Here is a 24,459-nt window from a genome sequence, read left to right as displayed (position 1 = left end):
GTACACCCTGGACTGGTTGCCAGCCAATCACAGGGCACATACTATAGACAAACAACCATTCACACTCACATTCATACCTATGGACAATTTGGAGTAGCTAATTAACCTAGCATGTTTTTGGAATGTGGGAGGAAACCGGAGTACCCGGAGAAAACCCACGCATACACGGGAAGAACATGTAAACTCCACACAGAGATGGCCGAGGGTGGAATTGCTGTGAGAACTGTGCGCTAACCACTCGACCGCCGTGCAGCCCACAATATGTATGTGTTATTCCAAATAAAGTAACTGAATTAAGTACCATTAAACACAAAGCGGCTGCACGGTGAACATGTGGTTAGCACGTAGGCCTCACAGCTAGGAGACCTGAGTTTGATTCCATCCATCTCTGTGTGGAGTTTGCTTTGTTTTTGCCATTTGTGGATAATGGCTCTTACTGTGGTTTGCTGGAGTCCCAAAATATTTCAAATGACTTTTTCCAGACTGATAGATCTCAGGCTGCACGGCGGTCGAGTGGTTAGCGCACCGACCTCACAGCTAGGAAACCCGAGTTCAATCCCACCCTCGGGCATCTCTGTGTGGGTTTTCTCCGGGTACTCCGGTTTCCTCCCACATTCCGAAAACATGCTAGGTTAATTAGCAATTCCAAATTGTCCATAGGTATGAATTTGAGTGTGAATGGTTGTTTGTTTATATGTGTCCTGTGATTAGCTGGCGACCAGTCCAGGATGTACCAGCTGGGATAGGCTCCAGCACCCATGCAACCTTTATGAGGATAAGTGGTAGAAAATGAATGAATGAATGAATAGACGGGAAGCAATGGACTAGTAGCTTTCCGATATTTTCCGACTTTAACGTTTATTCAGAATGAGTGTTAGAAAGCAGTCATTAAAGGGACACCAGCTACAGATAGGCAAAAAACATGGCTGCGTTTCCATTTCCTTGGCCCAGATTGGCTTTGTCCCCAGCAGGCTGTCAGATAGAGCTGTATCCCGAGGCCTGCTCTGACTTTCTGCTGCTCTCGAGACATTCCACTGGGCTCAGAAAGACTGGTTTGAGGGCTGGCACAGCCTGCAGCTCAGACTGACACATGCACTGGGAAACTAGATCAGCAGGCCCCGTGAACTAGACAAGGAAATATCGACTCTCCGGTACAAGCACGGAATCTCATGATTGAGAAAGTAGAAACTTGCAAGTCGGGAGACCTTTTCAGTTGCTCACAGACAAGCGAGGTACCTTGACGTTTTCATCTGGAGTTGCTGTTTGGACGACTTGTGTGTCTAAAATAGGATAAATAATTCAGTATTTACAGGAAAAGCATCCCCAGAGTGTTGTTCCAGCGCCAAACAGTGATATTTCCAATGACAGGTTCACAAGGCTGCATATCCGCTTGTAAAAATCATCAACAACGATCATAATTTTAGTGGCAAACCTTTTCTGAAAGCACGGAAGTCGAACATGAATCTAGTTGACTTTCTGGTTGACATTCTTAATACTAAAAGCCTTTAAAAAAATATTGACATATAATTCAATTTTGCTTCTACTTGGTAGAATACATTTAGGTTAGGTTAGGTTAGGTTAGGTTAGGTTAGGTTAGGTTAGGCTAGGTTAGACTGTTTTAGGTTAGATTAGATTAGGTTAGGTTAGATTGTCTTAGGTTAGGTTAGGTTAGGTTCGGTTAGGTTAGATTGTCTTAGGTTAGGTTAGTTTAGTTTAGGTTAGATTACATTTTTTTAGGTTAGAATAGATTAGGTTAGGTTAGATTGTCTTAGGTTAGGTTAGGTTAGATTGTTTTAAGTTAAATTAGATTAGGTTAGGTTTGGTTAGATTAGGTTAGGTTAGATTGTCTTAGGTTAGGTTAGGTTAGGTTAGACTGTCTTAGGTTAGGTTAGATTAGGTTAGGTTAGACTGTTTTAGGTTAGATTAGATTAGGTTAGGTTAGATTGTCTTAGGTTAGGTTAGGTTCGGTTAGGTTAGATTGTCTTAGGTTAGGTTAGTTTAGTTTAGGTTAGATTAGATTTTTTTAGGTTAGAATAGATTAGGTTAGGTTAGATTGTCTTAGGTTAGGTTAGGTTAGATTGTTTTAAGTTAAATTAGATTAGGTTAGGTTCGGTTAGATTAGGTTAGGTTAGATTAGATTGTCTTAGGGTTAGGTTAGGTTAGGTTAGATTGTCTTAGGTTAGGTTAGGTTAGATTGTTTTAGGTTAGATTAGGTTAGATTGTCTTAGGTTCGGTTAGGTTTGGTTAGGTTAGGTTAGGTTAGGTTCGGTTCGGTTCGGTTAGGTTAGATTGTCTTAGGTTAGGTTAGGTTAGATTAGATTCTTTCTTTCTTAGACTTTACTTTATTGTTATTGCTCATGTCACTGGTACAGGGCAACAAAATGCAGTTAGCATCCAACCAGAAGTGCAAATTTATAAATACCTTATTAGTAAATAAATGAATAAATAGAATACAGCTGTAAATGGACACATATATGTACAAACTATAACAGGCTATGACTATAATACTACAGTGTGGATATATACAGGGAGATACATGACTATAGTATGGCTATAACAATATGCACAGTATGGATGTGACAAGATATAATAACAGTGATATGTACAGTAGAACAATGAAGTGATTGGGGGGGCAGAGTTCAGCAGGGGGGTGTGAGTAGTGGGGGAGGGGGGGTAGAGTTCAACAAGGAGAAAGCTGTTGGGGAAAAAGCTGTTCCTGAACCTGGTGGTTCTTGTTCATAAACTCCTATAGCGCCTCCCTGAGGGTAGGAGGGCAAACAGTCTGTATGCTGGGTGGTAGGAGTCATTAGCAATTTATGATGCCCTCCTGAGACAACGCTTCCTGTAGATGTCCCCGATGGCAGGAAGTGAGGCTCCGGCAATGCGTTGGGTAGATTTCACTACTCTTTTCAATGCCTTCCGGTCCGCGACAGAGCAGTTCCCATACCAGGATGTGATGATGTATGCTTGTCATTAACAGTTTTCAGTAACTTTCAGTAACAGTTCTGGTTCTATGGTTATCATTACACTTTTCTGACTTGGCATGATTTGCTGATACATTTGGATATTTGACCAGAAATGGATTTGGAAGTACAGTTGTATGGTTTTGGTTTGATGATATAACCCCCTCCTACACACTCACTTGACTATGACGTGTTTGTTGCTGACTAACACTGACGATATCTGCCACTTCCTTATTTGCATGGCTCTTTGGTTATTGCCGGCAATTTGAGAAGACCTTTTGAAATATCACTGCTATTGAAATGCAGTGTTGGCATTAAGAGCCCATTAGAATTCTGCAGATGTTGTCAGGAGTCGGTATAAGTTGAATGAATGCATTGTCGTACCTGTGGGCGAGAAGCTTTTCAAAGACTTTTTTTTTTGTATAACCTACTTTAAATGACGTCCCTGAGAATCATTTCTTACACACATTTAAAGTGCACTGTTTTTTTTATGATAATCTTTTTTGCTCTTCCTAGCCGCCTGCAAAGATCACCGCAAAGCTTTGGAGGTGTCGCAACACTCAGAGGAGATGGGGCTGATTCTCGGGGTGTGTGCCGGTGGCTTGGTGGTGCTCATCCTCCTGCTGGGTGCTGTCATCATTATCATAAAAAAAGGGTAAAGACTGTTAATTTGTATGAGGTATGCCTCATTTTCTACAGCGCAACCACACCTACTTCATTTTCTTGAGTTGGTATATCAGCTCAGTCAGTGTTTTTTTATAGCAGAGGGAGCGACACAACTGTTGTTGTACCAACAGTCTGCATTGCTTTCATTGCTTTCATTCCCCTTTGATGCAACCAAAGGGAGCAACAATTCTCATCTGCAGAGCCCATTTGAGTGTGTGAGAGTGTGAAGTATTTAATTAAAGGTTGATGCAATTCAATTAGCTACTTAATTACACACACCAAGCACAGGACCGACCCATAAATGAGATGGTAATTGGGAGGGAAAAGGTGTGCTTTTAGAGACTATTAGCCAGTGACCCTCAAGGTCTATTGTACATCATGCACCCCTTTTAACTTAGCATGCGTTAAATAATGACTTACTTCAAGAATATATGTAGTGAAGCCTCCGAAGTTAGACACAATTCATTTTTGGATGGTGTTTTGTTCGTGATTTGTTCCATAAGGTCAGAGGGAAACAGAAATGAAAATCAAAGCTCTTTTTCCTAAGAAATAATGTACATCCAGTTAAACCATATCTGACAAAAATATTAACACAACATGGTTTTACATGCAGGAAACAATATGAAGTATAAAGTATACTGTGTATGACAAATGGCGGGGATAAGTAAATATTTAACATCACTTTTACCTTCATTGAGGACTAGATTGTTGACAGATTGGCTATGAGATCCACAAGGATGTTTATGAGTTATTGCTTAAGTTCAATAGTGTTTGTCACCTTCTTTATCAAATTGCTGGCACTTACATTATCCACGTATACATGGACCCAAATATTCCAATTCTATTCGGGTTATTTGCTCAAACGGAAAGAATCTAACCTTTGTATACACCTCATTCCGAAAGAAAAGTGCCAATCCGAATGAATATATAATGGGATTCCCAGGGGTGGAATATTCCTTTCCCCAATCCGATTGAGGTATCTTGTACCCACTCAAACGGAAAGTTGTCAGACTGCGTTCTTCTTCTTCTGTTGTTTATTGGCGGTTGGCAAGCAGCTTTCATGTGCATTAGCGCCATTTGTGGAACAAAATCGAATCCCTTCGATACGCCATTCACAAGTCCAGTTTTATTAAAAAAGAAAATACATATCTATATAAAACATGTGCTGAGTTTAATTATAAAATATTAGCAAGATTGAACTTTATCTTTTCCTGTTCCCGGGTGCGTTCTTTCAGCGAATGCTGAGATTTGACGTAACACACAGCTTGAGACGTTCTTCGATTAAAAAAAAAATGGAGGCGAGCAATCGGCACTGGACTGCTGCGGAAAGTTTGTTTTTGATTCAGACTAAATTTCAAGACTGGACGAAGGAAAAACTGGCAATACGGAGTTATTCCAACAAGTGAAAGAAAAACTGGAGGAAGTCGGTATCACGTGATGTTGGTGTTTACGCTTTACTGCGCATGCCCCATTGACTATTCTGGTTGATTATAGCGGCGCATGTAGACACGCCATTGGAATATTCCTTTCCATGTATACCATTGCTTTCGGAAAGGTCATTCGGAAAGAGAAAAACTCCTCATGTAAATGTGGCTATTGATGTAGAACATCCATTGTAGATTATTATTGTTATAAATTGCAGCCGTGATCAAAATAAAAGCAGAGACTTGTGGTGTAACTAACCGTTGATGATGTCCTAGTGGGGGTATAATGACTACCAGTTCTGTGCTAACTTGCGGCTAATAGGATTTTTTCAAAATAAATATACATTCCGAACACAGTTTGGACTCACGCAGTGTATTAATAACACATATGCTAATCGACAAATGTACGCAAATTGAGAATTTTTTTTTACTTAAACAAAAAAATATTCTAACCAAGGTGTACACTAACCAAGGTTTCACTGTTCTATTATTATTGTGACTAATATTTGCCTTACTGGTACACTTTAACTGGTACACTCTAATGTCCACAAATGGGACAGCAGTATTCCACCCCTGTGAATCCCATTATATATTCATTCGGATTGGCACTTTTCTTTCGGAATGAGGTGTATACAAAGGTTACATTCTTTCCGTTTGAGCAAATAACCCGAATGGAATTGGAATATTTGGGTCCATGTATACGTGGCTAATGTTGAACTATTGTAATATATACATAGATAGGTTTGATAATAGATAATTCATCCCTCCCTTATTGTACTATTACTATGTCAAAAATGAACCTTGCAACATGGGAAGTTAGCGGTGCACTGAACGACCTACAAAGCTTGCACGTTGATTTTGAACATGTTGAAAGTCGACCATGTTCTGCAAATTAGCTTCGGTGCTACTGCTAAGTTCTTTGCAGCTTGAAGTTTAATACTTCAGACAGGTTCTACTGCAGAAAACACACACACACACACACACACACATACATAGTTGTGCTCGGCTGTCTGCACCTGCTCGATACACTTGTTGCACGTGTCACATGGTCACCCGCACAGCTGACATCCTGCTTCTGGTTTTCACTGTAATCAATGCATTCTGCTTTCAGCTGACATTGCTTTCATGATACATGTCTTCTTGATTGTTGTTCCCTCCTCCTCCTTCTCCTCCTCCTCCTGCACTCTTGCCAGAAGGAACTACTACTCTTATTATCCGTAAGTGATTATGGCTCTTTCCTTTTTCATTGTTTTTGTGATCCATCACACACATGCTCATGCTCTGGCTGTCAATCATACAGCAGGAAGGCTAAACAATTGAGCAGATGACGTTTATTATTTCATTTCAAGGGTTTATTTGACTTGTATTGTTTGTTATCTAACACATCTCCCTCTGTGAACCCTCTCTTCTTTATTCATTAACAGGAAACCTGTGAACATGAATAAGACGCCCATTACTTACCGTCAGGAGAAGAGCCATATGGGCTCCATGGAGCGCAGTTTTACTGACCAGAGCACACTTCAAGAGGATGAGAGGATGGCCCTTTCCTTCATGGACGCGCACACCTGCGGTACACGCAGTAAGACAAATATTCATTTCAGACATCAACATTAAAATGTTTCTATATGCAGGGCTCTACGTTAAAAACAAAAATGACTTGCCCATGGGGAATCCTTAAGGTGAGAACTACTTGCCCGAACTTGCCCCATGTAAAATGAAAAGACTGCCATAATGATATCATATATCAATATATGCTGATAATTAATCAGATAATAGTACTGATGCATTGTATTTGGAGGAATGTCTGAAAATTTGTGGAGATGTATGTTAACATGGCAAGCCATGCTACCTTACACATGGTAGTCGTAGTAAGCAGTGATATTTATAAGTTGTGCACCACAATGAAACATTTGACACATTTGTGTACTAGTGAAGTGTTTTTAATCCAGAAAAAATGCTCAATGGTCAAACAATAATTTGTGAAGCAAAGGTGATAAAAATACACAGAGAAATGGAAGCGCTAGATTTTGTAACTTGTGCAAAATCAGCACTTGGTATTGGATCTAATGGGTGGTGTTTCATTGTGACCACTTCAAATTGTCACAGCAATGTGATTCACTCACCTTTGCCATCATTTGATTTGCTGCCGCTAATAAAATACTTGTTTAGGAGGCACTGGTTCATCACTTTTTGCTGTTTTCCTTCAGAAGTTGTTGAAGAATTAGACGATGTTGGCAGTCGCCATGACAGATGTTTTCCTAGTAAAACGATCGCTGATTGGTTGATCGCGAACAAGAACGGGTGTGGGTAAAACGCGGATTGTGGATTACGGACCGCGGTCTAAATAAACGATTCTGATTGGTCCATTTCAAGATTTGCAAGGATTGGTTTGCAAATTACCATCGGAATTACGCAGTCCGTGTTTTACCAACACCCAACAAGAACCGCTTTAAAAAAAAACTCTTGGCAGTACGGCATGCTAAAGTGCACTTGCCCGACGGGAATATTAATGATTGGATTTACTTGCCCGAATTTTGTTTTAACTTGCCCCGGGCCATCGGTACATCGTTATTGTCGAGCCCTGTATATGGCTACAATAAATGTACATACAGTGTACATGAGTTCCGTTCCTATGACAGTTAATACCAAAGTCAGTCACACTGCACACAGAACAGAGCTAAGGCATAGACCACTATGCTGCTTAATTATCAATAGCCACGTATACTTGGACATAAATATTCCAATTGCATTCGGAAAGAATGTAACCTTTGTATACACCTCATTCCGAAAGAAAAGTACCAATCCGAATGAATATATAATGGGATTCACAGGGGTGGAATATTCCTTTCCCCAATCCGATTGAGGTATCTTGTACCCGCTCAAACGAAAAGTTGTCAGACTGCGTTCTATCTTCTTCTGTTGTTTATTGGCGGTTGGCAAGCAGCTTTCGTGTGCATTAGCGCCATCTGTGGAACAGAATCTAAACCCTTCTATACGCCATTCACAAGTCCAGTTTTATTAAAAAAGAAAACACATATCTATATAAAACATGTCCCGGGTTTAATTGTAAAATATTAGCAAGATTGAATTTTATTTTTTCATGTTTAAATTTTCAGCGAATGCTCAGATATGACGTAACACGCAGCTCGAGATGTTCTTCGATTTAAAAAAATGGAGGCGAGCAATCGGCACTGGACTGCTGCGGAAAGTTTGTTTTTGATTCAAACTAAATTTCAAGACTGGACGAAGGAAAAACTGGCAATACGGAGTTATTCCAACAAGTGAAAGAAAAACTGGAGGAAGTCGGTATCACATGATGTTGGTGTTTACGCTTTACTGCGCATGCCCCATTGACTATTCTGGTTGATTATAGCGGCGCATGTAGACACACGATTGGAATATTCCTTTCCATGTATACCATTGCTTTTGGAAAGGTCACTCGGAAAGATTCCATTCAGAAACAGGAAATACTCCTCATGTAAACGTAGCTAGTGTCTATTTCATAGTAAGAAAGGGGTATCATCTTTACCCATGATGATGAATGGGACAGTCAAACAACGTAACCCAAAGATGCGGCTCAACTTTCCGAGCAATTTACAATGTTTATTTACGATGTTTAATGAAAAATGACTCAGTTCTCAGTGCCTGTTTTTGCACCGTATTAATAATTTGTGAGGAATTGTGTCGCAACATCTCAAAACAAGGACCACCTGTAAAACCGTTAACTGTAACTGTTAAGTGCACGGCCCTATCTGTGTGGATAGGGCGCTATCATGTTACCCCCATGCATTTTCCAAAACAATGTATTTTAGGACACTATCCATAGATATGAAAGTGATAGAAATCACAATGTGTCCTGTGATTGACTGTCAACCAGTCAAGAGTGGGATAGGCTCCAGCTCACCCGTGAACCTGAACAGGGTTAAATGAATGCAAACCTTATTGGTCTTATTGGCTGTAAAAGTTGAATTGAATGTAAACAAATGTTTTGTGATTCCCACCGTTACTCTTTTCGAATCGATTGCCCTTTTGTTATTGTCAGTCACATGGCTAGGAAAAAGATGGATGTGTTTACTACACGGTTGTTACAGATCTTGGTCATTACTCAAGACAGCGATGATGTCATATCTACCAACACAATGTAGTTTTGAAGACATGTTTGCCACATACGTTACCGTGTATTATAATAGCTGCACAACCGAGGGCGTGATATAATGTGTAGTGCAGTAGCAATAGATCATGCTTATAATGGTACTGAATGGTTTTATTTCATTTGAACATGCATCAGATTACAATTGAATGCATCCCATAATCAGTAAGGAGTAGGAAGAAGCAAAGCTTATTAAATCCTACCCCTCCATCTGGTACTTTTACAATCAGTAACTGTTACATTTGTTCACTTCCTGCTTTCCTAATATAATTGAAGTTTTTTTTGTCCCGTACCGAAGTACGAGGTGATATGAGCATCCAATGACATAATGGGTACCATAGTAAGTGTCAATATAGTGATATGTATAGCACATCATGGCTGGTTCAAGACTCTTCATCCTTGTATTTAGCAAACATCAACTTCTTGTATTGTTTCTTGAATTGGCTCATCGTTGTGCATTGTTTTGTGCATTTGTCATGTTCATAAGAATCAGCCAAACTGAAGTTGACAAATAAATAAACTTTGCGTTATTCTCCACACATTTACCCAGGACAATATCCTCCTCCAGTTTCATTCATAAGGACATGAGATCAGGCAGAAGTAGACATTTTTTAATGCATAAGTTATGTACACACACACACATCTAACTCACCAGTGTGGCTGAACTGCCTCAAAGTTTATTGATTAAGTTGTACAGGCAGGAGTCTATTTGGGGAGACCTCAACACATTTTTAAAAATTATATTAATGAATAAATTGACCTGTGATCTAGCCAGAAGTCTATCAGACTGTGAACTATGATAAGATAATACACTATACGTATATACTATGGAAGTGGCAGTGCAGACTGGAACCTCACATTATGTGCTTTACGCAAAGTATAAACCTTGCAATCCTGCCTGTCTCGGTGTCCCAACATGCTTTTTTTCCATTGGAGTTCAACACCTGTTGTGGTGTTAACGTCCAAGCAGAAGCTGTACTAATTCTACATTTGATCAAACATACTTAAGTTTTGTCAGATCGCTAATTATAGCATTTTTGCAGGTCTGGGTTCATAAGAGTTGTTTTGACAGCGATGTTGTTTGTTTGTGAGACATGTCAGAAGTATTTCAACTGTGACCTGTTTTGTCGCAGGTGATCCTCGCAGTTCGGTGAACGAGGCCAGCAGCCTGCTGGGAGGCTCCCCTAGGCATCCGTGTGGACGCAAAGGTTCCCCCTACCACACCGGGCAACTCCACCCTGCCGTCCGAGTGGCCGACCTGCTTCAACACATCAACCAGATGAAGACGGCTGAGGGCTACGGATTCAAACAGGAATATGAGGTAGACTATTACATTACTATTACGACACTGGCCCGACCTTCTGCATGTGTAGTAATCCATGTTGTTAAAGTACGTGATAAAGGTTAATGTCGCGAAATTAGTGTCATGGATCCCTCAGCTGACTTTTGTGCAGCCAGAGTGGGTTCAAGCCTCGTTCAGTGATGATGTGAGTGTGAGTGTGAATGGTTGTTTGTGAAGAGATGCTTGATATTGGCTTTCTTAACTAATTTTGTCCAGCTACTTTTTAGAGATAAAAACTTATTTCTATCTGCGATTAAATGTGATTAATTCTGAGTTAACTATGGACAAAAAAAATGCAATTAATTATGATCAAATATTTTAATTGATTGACAGCCCTAATATTAATACATGTAGTGATTTTTTTGTCCTTTGTGTTGGATCCTGCTGCAGTACCTCATGCAGTACCAGTACCTCATGTAAGAGTACTTAATGTTTGTGTTCAGTGTTTTTTGTTCAAAGGTACTGTCAGAAGATTGCACTCTAAGCTTATTTAATTTGCAAATTACACACAGTTAAGGGTACAACCCGCATCTCTTGACCCTGAACAGGATAAGCAGTAGTAAATGGATGGTTGAGGTTCATTTAATATAACCAGTGACTTTTATGCATGGCTGCATGGTATTGTACAGTATATACTGTAAACGTGTGTAAACATAGGATAACCATGTTGGAGTGGTTTGGAGAATGTCATGTTCCTCAAAGTGAAGTACTGATGGGACACGTTATACAAAGTATATATTTTGGAAATAAATATATAACATATATATATATATATATATATATATATATATATATATATATATATATATATATATATATATATATATATATATATATGTTTTTCAGTATGATTGACTTGAATCAATGCAAGGTCACTGTCGGTTTTTTATTATCATATTTAATATAGCTATGCTTGTAATAATATGAAGAGCCTGACATTTTATTGTTATATGAGAAAAATGTCTCTCAGATTTAGGGTGTTTCAGACCTAGCCAAGATATACTTGGAAGAGTAAGGACTATTAATATAATTAATGTAATATAATACCACACGACAGCCATAATGTCATATTGGATATATAGGGCAAAACCTTTGCCCTCCGTTTCCATTTATTTTTTGGGCGGGAGGCAGGGTAAATCCTGGACTGGTGGCGTTTAACACGTTGAATTTTGAGGCTGTCAGGGTTTTTTTCAAAAATATATTAATTAGTCATACTGCTTTGTGGTTGAATATGGTCTGTTATTAGTAAACAAAATACAAATTTAAGCATATTTTATTCCAATTTAAGCATAAAAATGCAAATGAACTAAAATACAAACAAAAGGCATGCAGAAGATGTTGTGATGACTCCTAATCAAAAGTTTAAGACCAGTTGAAAAATTCCAAAGTAGAGCTTCATAAAAGGAGTGAGACAAAAAAAAAGTTTGCGGTTTGTAAAGAAGCATTAAACTGAAATAGCCTCTTCATCAACATTCAAGACTAAGGCCTTTAGAAGCCAGAATCTTGGCAAAAATGTGGCTTCAGTGTCATTTTCTGTCAGGTATTCACATCATAATGTGATAATGTCATAATCTCCTGATAGAAAAGGCTAAAAATTATCTCTTTAAACGGAGTCGGATTGTTGAGCTGCAGAAGCAAGGCCTCCAGCGGTTGGAGCTGAGGTCGGACACGGGAAGTCATTTTAAACTTCTTCAAAAGATCCTGAGGATAATGGAACAAAAAAGTCAAATGGTAGACCCAAAAACATTTGGCTGTCCATCAAGACACATACTGCACATACTGTAGTTTGTTGTAAAGATATATCAAGATATAGCCGATGGCCGATTTTGCTTTGGCCGATGTTTGTGGCCGATACTACTTTTGCTCCCTCAATTTACTTGATGTAAAGATATATCAAGATATATTGCAATATAGACTAGGGATCGACCGATATGGGTTTTTTTGGGGGCCGATGCCGATTTTTTTCCATCACCCTTAGCCGATGGCCGATTTTGCTTGGGCCGATATTTGTGGCCGATACTACTTTTGCTCCCTCAATTTACTTGTAAAGATATATCAAGATATATTGCATTATAGACTAGGGATCGACCGATATGGTTTTGTTTTTTGGGCCGATACCGATTTTTTTCCATCACCCTTAGCCGATGGCCGATTTTGCTTGAGCCGATATTTGTGGCCGATACTACTTTTGCTCCCTCAATTTACTTGTTGTAAAGATATATCAAGATATATTGCAATATAGACTAGGGATCGACCAATATGGTTTTGTTTTTTGGGCCGATACCGATTTTTTTCCATCACCCTTAGCCGATGGCCGATTTTGCTTGAGCCGATATTTGTGGCCGATACTACTTTTGCTCCCTCAATTTACTTGTTGTAAAGATATATCAAGATATATTGCAATATAGACTAGGGATCGACCAATATGGTTTTGTTTTTTGGGCCGATACCGATTTTTTTCCATCACCCTTAGCCGATGGCCGATTTTGCTTGGGCTGATATTTGTGGTCGATACTACTTTTGCTCCCTCAATTTACTTGTTGTAAAGATATATCAAGATATATTGCAATATAGACTAGGGATCGACCGATATGTTTTTTTTTTAGGGCCGATACCGAATTTTTTTCCATCACCCTTAGCTGATGGCCGATTTTGCTTGGGCCGATATTTGTGGCCAATACTACTTTTGCTCCCTCAATTTACATGAAAAAAATGACAATGACAACAAATATTCCAGGTCTCAATATGAAAAAATATTTATTGTAATGTAAACACTGAACAGATCGACCGATATGGTTTTTTTTCAGGCCGATACAGATTTTTTTCCATCACCCTTAGCCGATGGCCGATTTTGCTTTGGCCGATATTTGTGGCCGATACTACTTTTGCTCCCTCAATTTACATGAAAAAACGACAATGATAACAAATATTCCAGGTCTCAAGATGAAACAAATATTTATTGTAATGTAAACACTGAACACAGTAGGATTCAGCTTTCTTAAACACACATTTAAACGGCATTAAACGTCAATCCTTAATATATACATTTTGCCTCTAACAGCTACTCATCTTGTCCTGTCACCAGATTGTACATGGGGTCCCTCTTGTAAAAGATAGACCAGTGAGGTTGGTTCCATTCCCGGGTGTTTTGTACGAAATGTAGACAAAATGTGCTAACTTGGAAAACGTGTTTGACGGTAATGGAGAGCAGAGAGTTGGAGGAACCCATCAGTCCTCTTCTGACATCATCCACGAGCCCTTTGCACAGCCCTCTGAAATTAATTAGTGGTGTTAAAAGGCATCTGGATCACACTGAGGCTGAAGGTATGAATAAATCATCCCCATTTGGGTCCAAAGACGAACGTGTGTCGCCATGGCAAGACTGATGAGGTTAAATGTCTCAGGAGTCTTTATGAAACCTCGCTCCTCTGCTAACAGATGGGAGAGAAGCAAGAGAGGAGAGAAGTTCTTATTTTTTCACAGCAGGATTCTAGTGCAACATAGCGGTTACATAATTTAAAAACATCCCACTTGACAAATCTTCTTTGATGGAAGACACGGTCCAGGGTCTTGTGTCCCTCTTAATGCTACCCGCAGTAGTTTATTAATTTGACTTGTTAGCTCTTAAATGCTAGAAGAGTGGAGGTTTGCGCTGGAAAGGAGAGGAATGAAGATTAGACCCAAGTGGAGGAGTGAGGTTACAGGGAGAAGAGATACAGAAGGTGGAGAATTTTTAATACTTTGGGTCAACAGTTCAGAACAATGGAGATTGTGAAAAGGAGGTGAAGCAATGTTGTTGAAGTCTGAAATATTATGACAGCCCTCCGGATCCGAGCATCTCAGCTCCCCGGTCCAGCGTTACGACCCCCCCCCCCCCTCGTCTGATGCGGCGATCGGCGATCAATTGTGCTGCACTCTTTGTAATATAAAATTATAGTAGGAATAACAAACAATATAAGGTTTTTAATGTTTTTTTTACCATCTTGAGGTGCATTAAAAACAATAATAAAAAGTACAAAATGTCAACAGACATTTCAGTGAACCGAATCGTTCCCATTCCTTCAGTGAAAAATATCCGTTCATTTTGGTCATTTTGGTTATTTTGGTCATTTTGGTCATTTTGGTTATTTTGGTCATTTTGGTTATTTCTGTCATGTCAGTCGTTAGCCTGTGATCTCCCCCTGTGCATTGACCCGGTCAGCCGTGTCGAGTCAGTCCCTTCACTCATGTACCGCAACAATACGTGATGACGTACCTTGAAGTCTGAAATATTATGACAGCCCTCCTGATCCGAGCGTCTTGAGGTGCATTAAAAACAATGATAAAAAGTACAAAATGTCAACAGACAGTGCAAATGCGTATTAAACATACAAAAAAATATTCAAATAAACAATATCATTGTAAAAAGCCCAAACCCTATAGCCTTATATATTCATTCATTTTCCACACCGGCCATGTTGTTTGGTCTAGAGAGAATGCCACTGAGGAAAAAACAGGAAGCAGAACTGGAAGTAGCAGAGATGAGGACGCTGAGGTTCTCATTGGGAGTGACCAGGATGGATAGGATCAGGAACGAGTACATCAGAGGGACATTACATGTTAGATGCCCATTATCTCCAAGTCAGAGAGGCCAGACTGAGATGGTTGGTACATGTCCAGAGGAGACATAGTGAATATATTGGTAGAAGGATGCTGCGTTTAGGGTTGCCAGGTAGGAGGCGTAGATGATGCAGAAGACACAATTGGATGGAGGAGATTGATTTTCTGTGGCGACCCCTGAAGGGAAAAGCCCAAAGAGAAAGAAGAAGAGGCTTTTTACTGTAACATGGATATGTTTCTTGACATTTCAAGAATAAAGTTTAAAATTTATGAGAATAAAGTGGTAAATTTATGAGAGAAAAAAAGGTGGTAATATTACGAGAATAAAGTCATAATATGAAGTTGTCATACATGCCAGAGGAAGGAAAGGAAGGAAACTTTCCTTTTGCTTCAGGCAAGCTTTTATTCCGAATGTGGTGGCAAAACAGAGCAGTTAGCCTTCAGATTAGCTTATCAACCCCTTCTCACTTTCGCCTTATTTACTCCGCCTCCTCCACATGCCCAAGGCCAAAGGTCACCTAAGCCTTTTCATAGCTGAAACATAAAGTTAAGAGTTTTTCTTGTGAATGTAAGACTTTATTCTTGTAATATTATGAGTTTTTGAAGGCTGTAATTTCCACATTTCTGTTCTATATAATTGGCGCCTGGGGGGTACATTTGGAGTGTTAGGAAGAAAAAAAAATGTTGGCACTGAAATATTACACAACATGACTTTTTTTTTTTTTTGTACATAGCATTTCATATGTCACAGCAGAAATTATTGCTGGATTTCATGCGCTTGTCTGAAATCACAATATTCTGCTTCATTGGACTCTGTGAGAAAAGTAAAGAAAGATAAATCATTTCTGCTTCTGATTTCTATGGTTGCAATGACTGTGCAAAGGTGACTCATGTCAGCTTGAGTGGGTTCTTCCCTCGGGCCTCAGGCCTCCTCACTCCGCCGAATGATGTTTCAGCTCATTACAGTTTGCATTTTATGGCTTTTCATGATAAAGAGTTCTCAAATGTGCAACACCATCTATCACATTTTACCCCTACGGAATTACATTGTGTTTGCAATTTTGATGAAATTTTTATGACTGTTGCCTATGTATTTTCATTTGTACATTTTAGTAAGGAAAAGTGCATTGAGGCAAATCTTTAATGAAGATAATTTTTTTTTACTCACAAACATTCATTCATTCATTCTCTACCGCTTTTCCTCACGAGGATCGCGGGGGTGCTGTAGCCTATCCCAGCTGTCTTCGGGCGAGAGGCAAACAACCATTCACACTCACATTCATACCTATGGACAATTTGGAGTCGCCAATTAACCTAGCATGTTTTTGGAATGTGTGAGGAAACCGGAGTACCCGGAGAAAACCCACGCATGCACAGGGAGAACATGCAAACTCCACACAGAGATGGCCGAGGGTGGAATTGAACCCTGGTCTCCTAGCTGTGACCACTCAACCGCCGTGCAGCCCTACTCACAAACATGTACAAATCACACAAATCAGTGTGAAAGGTCACATTTTGTATTTCCTGAACGTTTGTGGCCGAGGTTAAGAGTTAATGTGCTAATAATAAAGAAAAATAATAATACAAGAATATGCTTGCTGGCTGGATTGTTTTAAATAATGGCCCATAGTTCCCAAATTGATATCATTTTACATAAAATGTTGATGTAATTATCGTTGTAGTTGTACATCGAATCGTTTACCACAGAGTTCCCCCTACTTTTTTATAGATAAAAACTTATTTATATCTGTGATTAAATGTGATTAATTCTGAGTTAACTATGGAGAAAAAAATGTGGTTAATCATGATCAAATATTTTATTTATATATTTTTAAACAGCCACCTACCAGAAAAGTCCTTCATAGTCAATATCCACCTGGGAGCTACAATTGAACAGCTTCATAATTCCTTCATCACACACTTTGTCAGTCTCTCTCACTCTCTTTTGCTTTCTTTCCCGCTCTTGTTTTAACTTTCGTTTTCTGAACATGCAAACTAACCACTCTACCATATCAAGTATATATTATATTAAATATTAAATGTGCTTTGTGCAATAGAAAAAAAGAAAATACTCAACTTCAGTGCAAGCAAATATTAATTTAAATATAAAGAAAATATTTAGATAACAGATGTTTATTGTTTATATGTTTATTTAGATGTGCATTGAAAAACTTGCACCCTAAATGAAAAACAAATATGAGATATAATTAGTCCCGCCCCGCAAAAGGAACAGTGAACTGACTAGAACTAGTCCGTGAACTAGTTCTTTTGACCCATTCCTTCATGACCGACACACCACTACCCACTATGGTATGATGCCACACTGTTTGTGTAGCATCAATGTATCACTCATGGTAGAAACTCAATCCTGATCCCAAAAAAATTATACTACTGTCAAATGAACCGTACCCGTCAGTGACTTAGGTATCAGTCCTCAGTCCTGTGATTGACTGGTGTTCAATCCAGGCTTTACCCACACAAAGTAAAACGGGATCGGTTCCCCGGAACAGGATAAAAAGATCCAGAAAATGGGCGGATGGATGTTCTTCTTCCAATAAAAGACTGACAATGTTCCATAATAAGCCTGCCAATGCTCGGAATCCTAACGCTAATCTGTATCAGATGAGCTGGCTCCCGGTGATTATGTAACTCAATTTGTATTCATAAATGACAGAATTATCATAGATTTGTACTCATAGACCACAATGTTAGGGACAGCTGCAATAATTTCGGTTTCATTAGTCATGTCGTCTTTAGTTTTCCCAATTTTGTAGACATATTTAGTGTAAGATTGATCTCACCGATGGTCATAAGCTTTGGGTAGTGACCAAAACGACAAGATCTTAGCAGGAACGAACCGAACCGTCAGATTCGGAGGACCACTCTACCATCTGAGCAGTGACGCCCCCCCAGGGCTGTCTACCAGACGCCCCCCTGGGGCGGTGTTCAGGGAACATCCGACTGATAGGACACTTTGGAAAGAATTTGTCTCTCAACTGATCTGGAAAAACCTCAGGATCTGCTGGGAGGAGCTGGACCAAGTATCAGGGGAAAGGGAGGTCTGAGTTCCCCTGCGACCTGGACTAAATAGATTGATGTGAAAATAATCGAGTTATGACTCTTTTTAAATTTTTGTTTGAGAGATGACATCACAACCGGTGGAAAAGTTCATCCCCATCATCTAAAGCCTGTTGCATCGCAAGGGAAAAAAAAGAAAACAAACCAAAGTCTTTTGTCTCTGGTTCCCCTGTTCTTCGCTCTCATTAAACTGTCCCTCACGGACAACACACAATCCACTCGAAAAAAAAAAAAAAAAAAAATCAATACACACCTTTTTTTTTTGCTGGAGAACGTGTTTTGATGGACTGTCTCCCCATCCGAGGAAATTGATGAGAACTATCATATTACATTGTTCTAGCAGATGTAGGCTTTTATTTCTCTAAGGAATACCTGTGTTCTGTACAAACATTGATCAATAATTTCCAGCGAGTTGCAACGGGGGGGTGGGGGGGTTGGTACGTGTGCCACTTGCTGTCACTGCACTTATTATTCCCACCGCAGAAACTTCAAAATAAACTCGACAACAAGCGTCGTTTTTGACGGGGGACCTCGACACCTTCATTACAGCACTTGGCCTTGTCGATGAACTCGTTGAGTCGAAGTGTACTTGCAGCAAAGGAAACGAGAATACAACATTGTTCTTTGAGAGAGTATAGTTTTGATGATGATTATGTTTTTTATATAAGAAACGGCAATATTGCAAGGATGCTACTAAGGTCAGAGATGTTAGTGAATAGTACAAACGTGGGCTTTGGTGGTGGTGGGGGGGAAAACCTAAGGACCGTATTTTGACTGTCTGCGTTTTTATTCCTCCATCTCATTTAAATTGATCCTCTTAACAAACCCACACCGCTGATCCATGCCAGGAAGGGTTTCTAATCAATCTTCCACATGTTTGTGTTGCTTTGCTTTCCTTCAATATAACCACTACCCCCTCACTTTTTTGTTTTTCCCTCACCGTGCTCCTCTCTTTGACGGCTGACGAGTGACGAGAGGAGAAAAAACAAATAGCTCAAAGGTCTGACGTCAACATTTAAGCACGGGAGGAAGAAACGCAAGAGATATACAAATGCAGAGAGGTAAAAGAGAAGGATGGATTCAAAGAGAAGGCGGCACACACGGGAACAAGTGAGGAGGAGGGTGTAATCCCGATGCGGGATTTGGATGCTTCTTGGCTCTCTTGTGGGGAGAACTGCATTGTAATCCCCTGCTCAGCATGTAGACTGGCAGAGTTTCACCATATTTCCCTAGTGGATGAAAACCACAGGGGGTATGCGGGTTTTCAAATATGTGTGTGTGTGTTTCCTTACATAGTTACATCGAAGGGGGCATTTGTAGACATAATTTGAGCCCCCCCCTGTGTGGACGCTGGAAAGTCAGAGTGGTGTGAGGACATGCGTGTTAACAGGTTTAGTAACAGCTTCGTTTACAAGAGCGAAGATCTGTGCTTCCCTCAACATTTTGCATTGTGAAGAGTGTAGGTAGTAAGCCGTGCATGCTAATTATTGCAGCGTAGGTTTGAGCAGACAAACACACCATGTGGCCTAAAAAAAAAAAAACCCACTCAAGATGTTTAAAAGCTTTACACCTTTTATACAGGATCCTTATTGAACAGTAAGAGTAAATTAAATACCAAATAGGACTGCTTGTTGTTTTTATCACTGGTTTTATTAGTTTGGTGTAGGCTCTTCACTGCATATATGTTGGTATGATATGGTATGTTTATTTATTTCAGGCATGCGTAACAAGTTACATTAACTCATTCACTACCAAAGACGTATGTTGACGTGCCGAAGAACCAGAATTAATTCTTTTATAGAACTCACTCTGTGAGACATAACAGCACACTGAATAGCAACAACAACAGCCCCCTTCCCTCACGCTGACTACCTCCCCATCAATAGTTCTGGGGTGAATTATGTAACAGCTACCTAGCACTACAATGTATACTTTTTTTTTTGCATGCACCAGAGGCACACAGAAGTGATGATGCAACTCTACAATAGAAAAGGGCATGTTCGGTGCAGCTGAAAAAACAGCCACAAGGTGGCAGAAGTGCATTCTATACAAGCACGGACTGTATCTTTTCCATTGAAATACATTCACTGCAGGAACCAGGAAGTGAAAAGGGATCTAGTCGTGTTGCCCGAAGAAGGGAAGATCTAAACGTGTGTAGGCACATGCTAACTTACAGTTCAGTTGCTAATGTTTACATTCATTCATTCATTTTCTACCGCTTATCCTCACGAGGGTCACAGGGGTGCTGGAGCCTATCCCAGCTGTCTTCAGGCGAGAGGCGGGGTACACCCTGGACTGGTGGCCAGCCAATCACAGGGCACATATAGACAAACAACCATTCACACTCACATTCATACCTATGGACAATTTGGAGTCGTCAATTAACCTAGCATGTTTTTGGAATGTGGGAGGAAACCGGAGTACCCAGAAAAAAACACAAATGTTTACAATTTGTGAAAATTGTAAACAATTCATTCATTTTCTACCGCTTATCCTCATGAGGGTGCTGGAGCTTATCCCAGTTGTCTTTGGGTGTCGCCAATTAGCCTAACCTGCATGTTTTTGGAATGTGGGAGGAAACCGGAGTACCCGGACCATGCACGGGTAGAACATGCTAACTCAGGATTACACACAGAGATACCCGAGGGTGGAATCGAACTCCGGTCTCTTAGCTGTGTGGCATTATTTTAGCTGTTTGAAGATGAACTATATCAGCAAGTTGAAGTATTAGTGATTCTAGAAATAAGGAGTCAGTATGTTCTGTGTAGGCGGCATTATGAATTATCCTTACTGACCTTTTTTGCAGTACATTTAGCGAGTGAAGATTGCTTTTATAGTTATTACCTATGCCTAAATTGTGCATCACAGGCAAAATGTGTCCTATATCCATGAAACAAAAACCCGAGAGGTTAATGAAGAGAGAGACCCTGCTCCTGAAATATGCAATATATGTCTTTTTTTCTGTGTCCGTAGAGCTTCTTTGATGGTTGGGACTGCACGAAGAAGAAAGACAAAACCAAAGGGAGACATGACACCTTATTGGGATGTAAGTCATCTTTGTATAAAACAGGTATCCCAGTACTTTTATAATACTTCAATAAGTCCGTTCTTTGTTCAGATGATCGCCACCGAGTCAAGCTCAACCCACTCCTGGGAGACCCTAATTCCGACTACATCAACGCCAACTACATTGATGTAAGTTTCATTCTTCTTTGTGCGCCACTGAGCGAATCGTCCGTGAGGGTCTTCTGGCCCACTTCCATCCAATCAACAGCCTTCTTAGTTGTATTCCGCCACATGTCATGCTTGTCGAATCCTGCAACCATATCCCCCCAGCAAAGACAAAGTCAGATATCACTTTTATTAAAACACAGCAGAATAAATCCATTTAATACCTTGCAGAGGAGATGAACCTTTTTTTTTTATTGTAGGATGCCACTAATCCCTTTTAAATTAAATAGACTTGATTGATGTTATTCAATGTCTAGATGTGTGTGGGTGGGCCGGTGTGGTCGGGAATGGGGATCAGGGATGGAGTAATGATCCACTCCATTGTTAACCTTGAGTGTTTTTCAGACATCCACGTTTCACAGTAATACTCACCTGTCATTAGTAGTCGCTAAATAGATTTCACACAATTTCATTCATACTTGTTGTCATTCATAATCACAACGGGAGGCTGCGTTCTTTTCGGAAGACCAGGAAAGAATTTTTTTTTTTTTGGGGGGGGGGATAAATAAGCTATGCCAGGTTGAAAAATATAGTTGTAGGTGACAGCTAAAGATAGAAATACGTGCTTGTCTCTGCTGTGGATTTACTGAGTTATGTCAAGGCAAGTGTGGCAATCTGATTCTTTGTCTCACAAGATTTATTTTGCACGCTTCGCACTGGGACTCGATACGGTGCTCTGTGAGAAGTTGAGGCAGACCGCCCCCCCGCCCCTCCCTATTTTTCTGTGAAAGGTTGAAAGCAGCATCCTGTTTCTCTTGAAGTCGTTTTTCACAATAACAAACTTATGCATGTTGGTCCTGTTTGATTTGGATTGGATTGACCTTTCATTACAAATCATATCAAGGAAAATGCTTGCCACTGCAGGAGTTTTTTTTTTTTTTTCTGTTTTTTTTATGATGATAGCTGCTGGCGAGCTGCTTTTATGGAGGCATAACATTAAAAACCTGGCCTTTTGTTGGCGTGGATGCAGTCTAGCTAGAAAGATGTTACCTGACAAGGCCATCACAACAACATTAACAGCACTGATCTACTTGCCGTGATTATGTTGCAATATTTTATATAGACAACTTTTCCTTCCTATGAGCAAGTTGGTGAGAAGGAGCAACAGGCTTTCTCTCTTTTTGTCGTTTAATGTCTGAGCCTTTGCTTGTGGAAGGGGGGCAGAATTGGGCATATGTTTGACAGCCTCCCGTTTGACAGCTCCTCCTTTTTGGATAAGATAGATAGCTACGTAGATACGTAGATACGTAGATAGGTAGATAGGTAGATACGTAGATACATAGGTAGATACGTAAATGGGTAGGTAGATAAGTAGATAGGTAGATAAGTAGGTAGGTAGATAAGTAGATGGGTAGATACGTAGGTAGATAGGAAGATACGTAGATACATAGGTAGATAGGTAGGTAGGTAGATACGTACGTAGATAGGTAGATAAGTCGATAGGTAGATACGTAGGTAGATAGGTAGATACGTAGGTAGATAGGTAGATGGGTAGGTAGATAGGTAGATACATGGATACGTAGGTAGATAGGTAGATAAGTCGATAAGTAAATAGGTAGATAAGTAGATACGTAGGTAGATACGTAGGTAGATAGGTAGATACGTAGGTAGATAGGTAGATGGGTAGGTAGATAGGTAGGTAGATAGGTAGATACATGGATACGTAGGTAGATAGGTAGATAAGTCGATAAGTAAATAGGTAGATAAGTAGATACGTAGGTAGATACGTAGGTAGATAGGTAGATACGTAGGTAGATAGGTAGATGGGTAGGTAGATAGGTAGGTAGATAGGTAGATACATGGATACGTAGGTAGATAGGTAGATAAGTCGATAAGTAAATAGGTAGATATGTAGGTAGATAAGTAGATACGTAGGTAGATACATAGGTAGATAGGTAGATAAGTCGATAGTAAATAGGTAGATATGTAGGTAGATAAGTAGATACCTAGGTAGATAGGTAGATACGTAGGTAGATAGGTAGATAAGTCGATAAGTAAATAGGTAGATACGTAGGTAGATACGTAGGTGGATGGGTAGGTACGTAGGTAGATAGGTAGATACGAACATACGTAGGTAGATAGGTAGATACATAGGTAGATATGTAGGTAGATAAGGCGATAGGTACATACGTAGGTAGATAGGTAGATACATAGATACGTACGTAGGTAGATAGGTAGATAGGGGGATAGGTAGATAGGTAGATATGTACGTATGTAGATAATAATAATGTGGAGAATAAATAGATGACATCAAATATGAACAATGTACTGCGTAAACAATAAATTGCACAAATAATTTAAATAATTTAGAATAAATAATAATCATTTAAAGTTTTGGTTGTGCATGTGGGCAGGTAGAGGGGCTTATTTGGCATCCAGCAGTCTGATGGCCAGGGGGAAGTAGCTGTCTCTAAACCTGGTTGTTCTCCAGCGGATGCTGCAGAGCCTTCTCCCCCCGACGCCAGGCAAGAAAACAGTCCATGCTGGGGGCGTGTGGGGTCAGAGTAGATGCGATGGGCTCTTGATACGCAGCGGCTGTTTGCTATGTCCTTAATGGGGGGGGGCAACAGTGCAGTTGAATACGTCATGGCTGCTGCATCTACAGGCATACAACCAAAGTCTCACAATTCCTGCTATTTATCAGAATTAACAAGAGCACATTATCTATTTTTATGGTCATGTTTCAAACATTATATTCACTACTTTTTCCATGTTGGAAGTATAAATAGACACACAGTTGTGGTCAAAGGAGAATTGTTACTCTTTGATTACAGTTTGCTGAAATAACTGGAAACACCCTGTCCTGCTGTTGTTATGTCACTGAGGGAAGGAAATTACTGGTGGCACTACCTGTTATTTTGTCCACAAATGGTATCATTTTTATATCATTTCATAGTATTGAGTGGAGGCCATGATTTAAGGAGATAATGTAGAGGGACATGGTTTATTGAGCAATATTATAAGTTAGATTCACTATGAATCTATGATCTTTCGAGATGTATGAGT

At 39.8% G+C, this 24,459-nt stretch overlaps 1 protein-coding gene across 5 annotated transcripts in view; it reads left to right on the top strand.

Moving 5' to 3' along the window:
- ptprub (protein tyrosine phosphatase receptor type Ub) overlaps positions 1-24,459 on the top strand; it is a 282,304-nt gene that overhangs the window by 219,506 nt on the left and 38,339 nt on the right. For 2 of the 5 annotated variants that reach the window (XM_058084356.1, XM_058084354.1), the window contains exons 14-19: positions 3,480-3,618; positions 6,247-6,270; positions 6,478-6,632; positions 10,337-10,524; positions 21,196-21,268; positions 21,341-21,417. In XM_058084356.1, coding sequence (XP_057940339.1) covers positions 3,480-3,618; positions 6,247-6,270; positions 6,478-6,632; positions 10,337-10,524; positions 21,196-21,268; positions 21,341-21,417 — 656 coding nt within the window. The remainder of the gene's footprint in view (positions 1-3,479; positions 3,619-6,246; positions 6,271-6,477; positions 6,633-10,336; positions 10,525-21,195; positions 21,269-21,340; positions 21,418-24,459) is intronic. The other 3 variants (XM_058084359.1, XM_058084358.1, XM_058084355.1) reach the window with 2 other exon arrangements.

The sequence above is a fragment of the Doryrhamphus excisus genome, chromosome 10 (genome assembly GCF_030265055.1).
Source record: "Doryrhamphus excisus isolate RoL2022-K1 chromosome 10, RoL_Dexc_1.0, whole genome shotgun sequence".
In the NCBI taxonomy this organism is placed as follows: Eukaryota; Metazoa; Chordata; class Actinopteri; order Syngnathiformes; family Syngnathidae; genus Doryrhamphus; species Doryrhamphus excisus.
The sequence above is the reverse complement of the archived record's forward strand: the minus strand, read 5'-3'. Positions and strand labels throughout refer to the sequence as shown.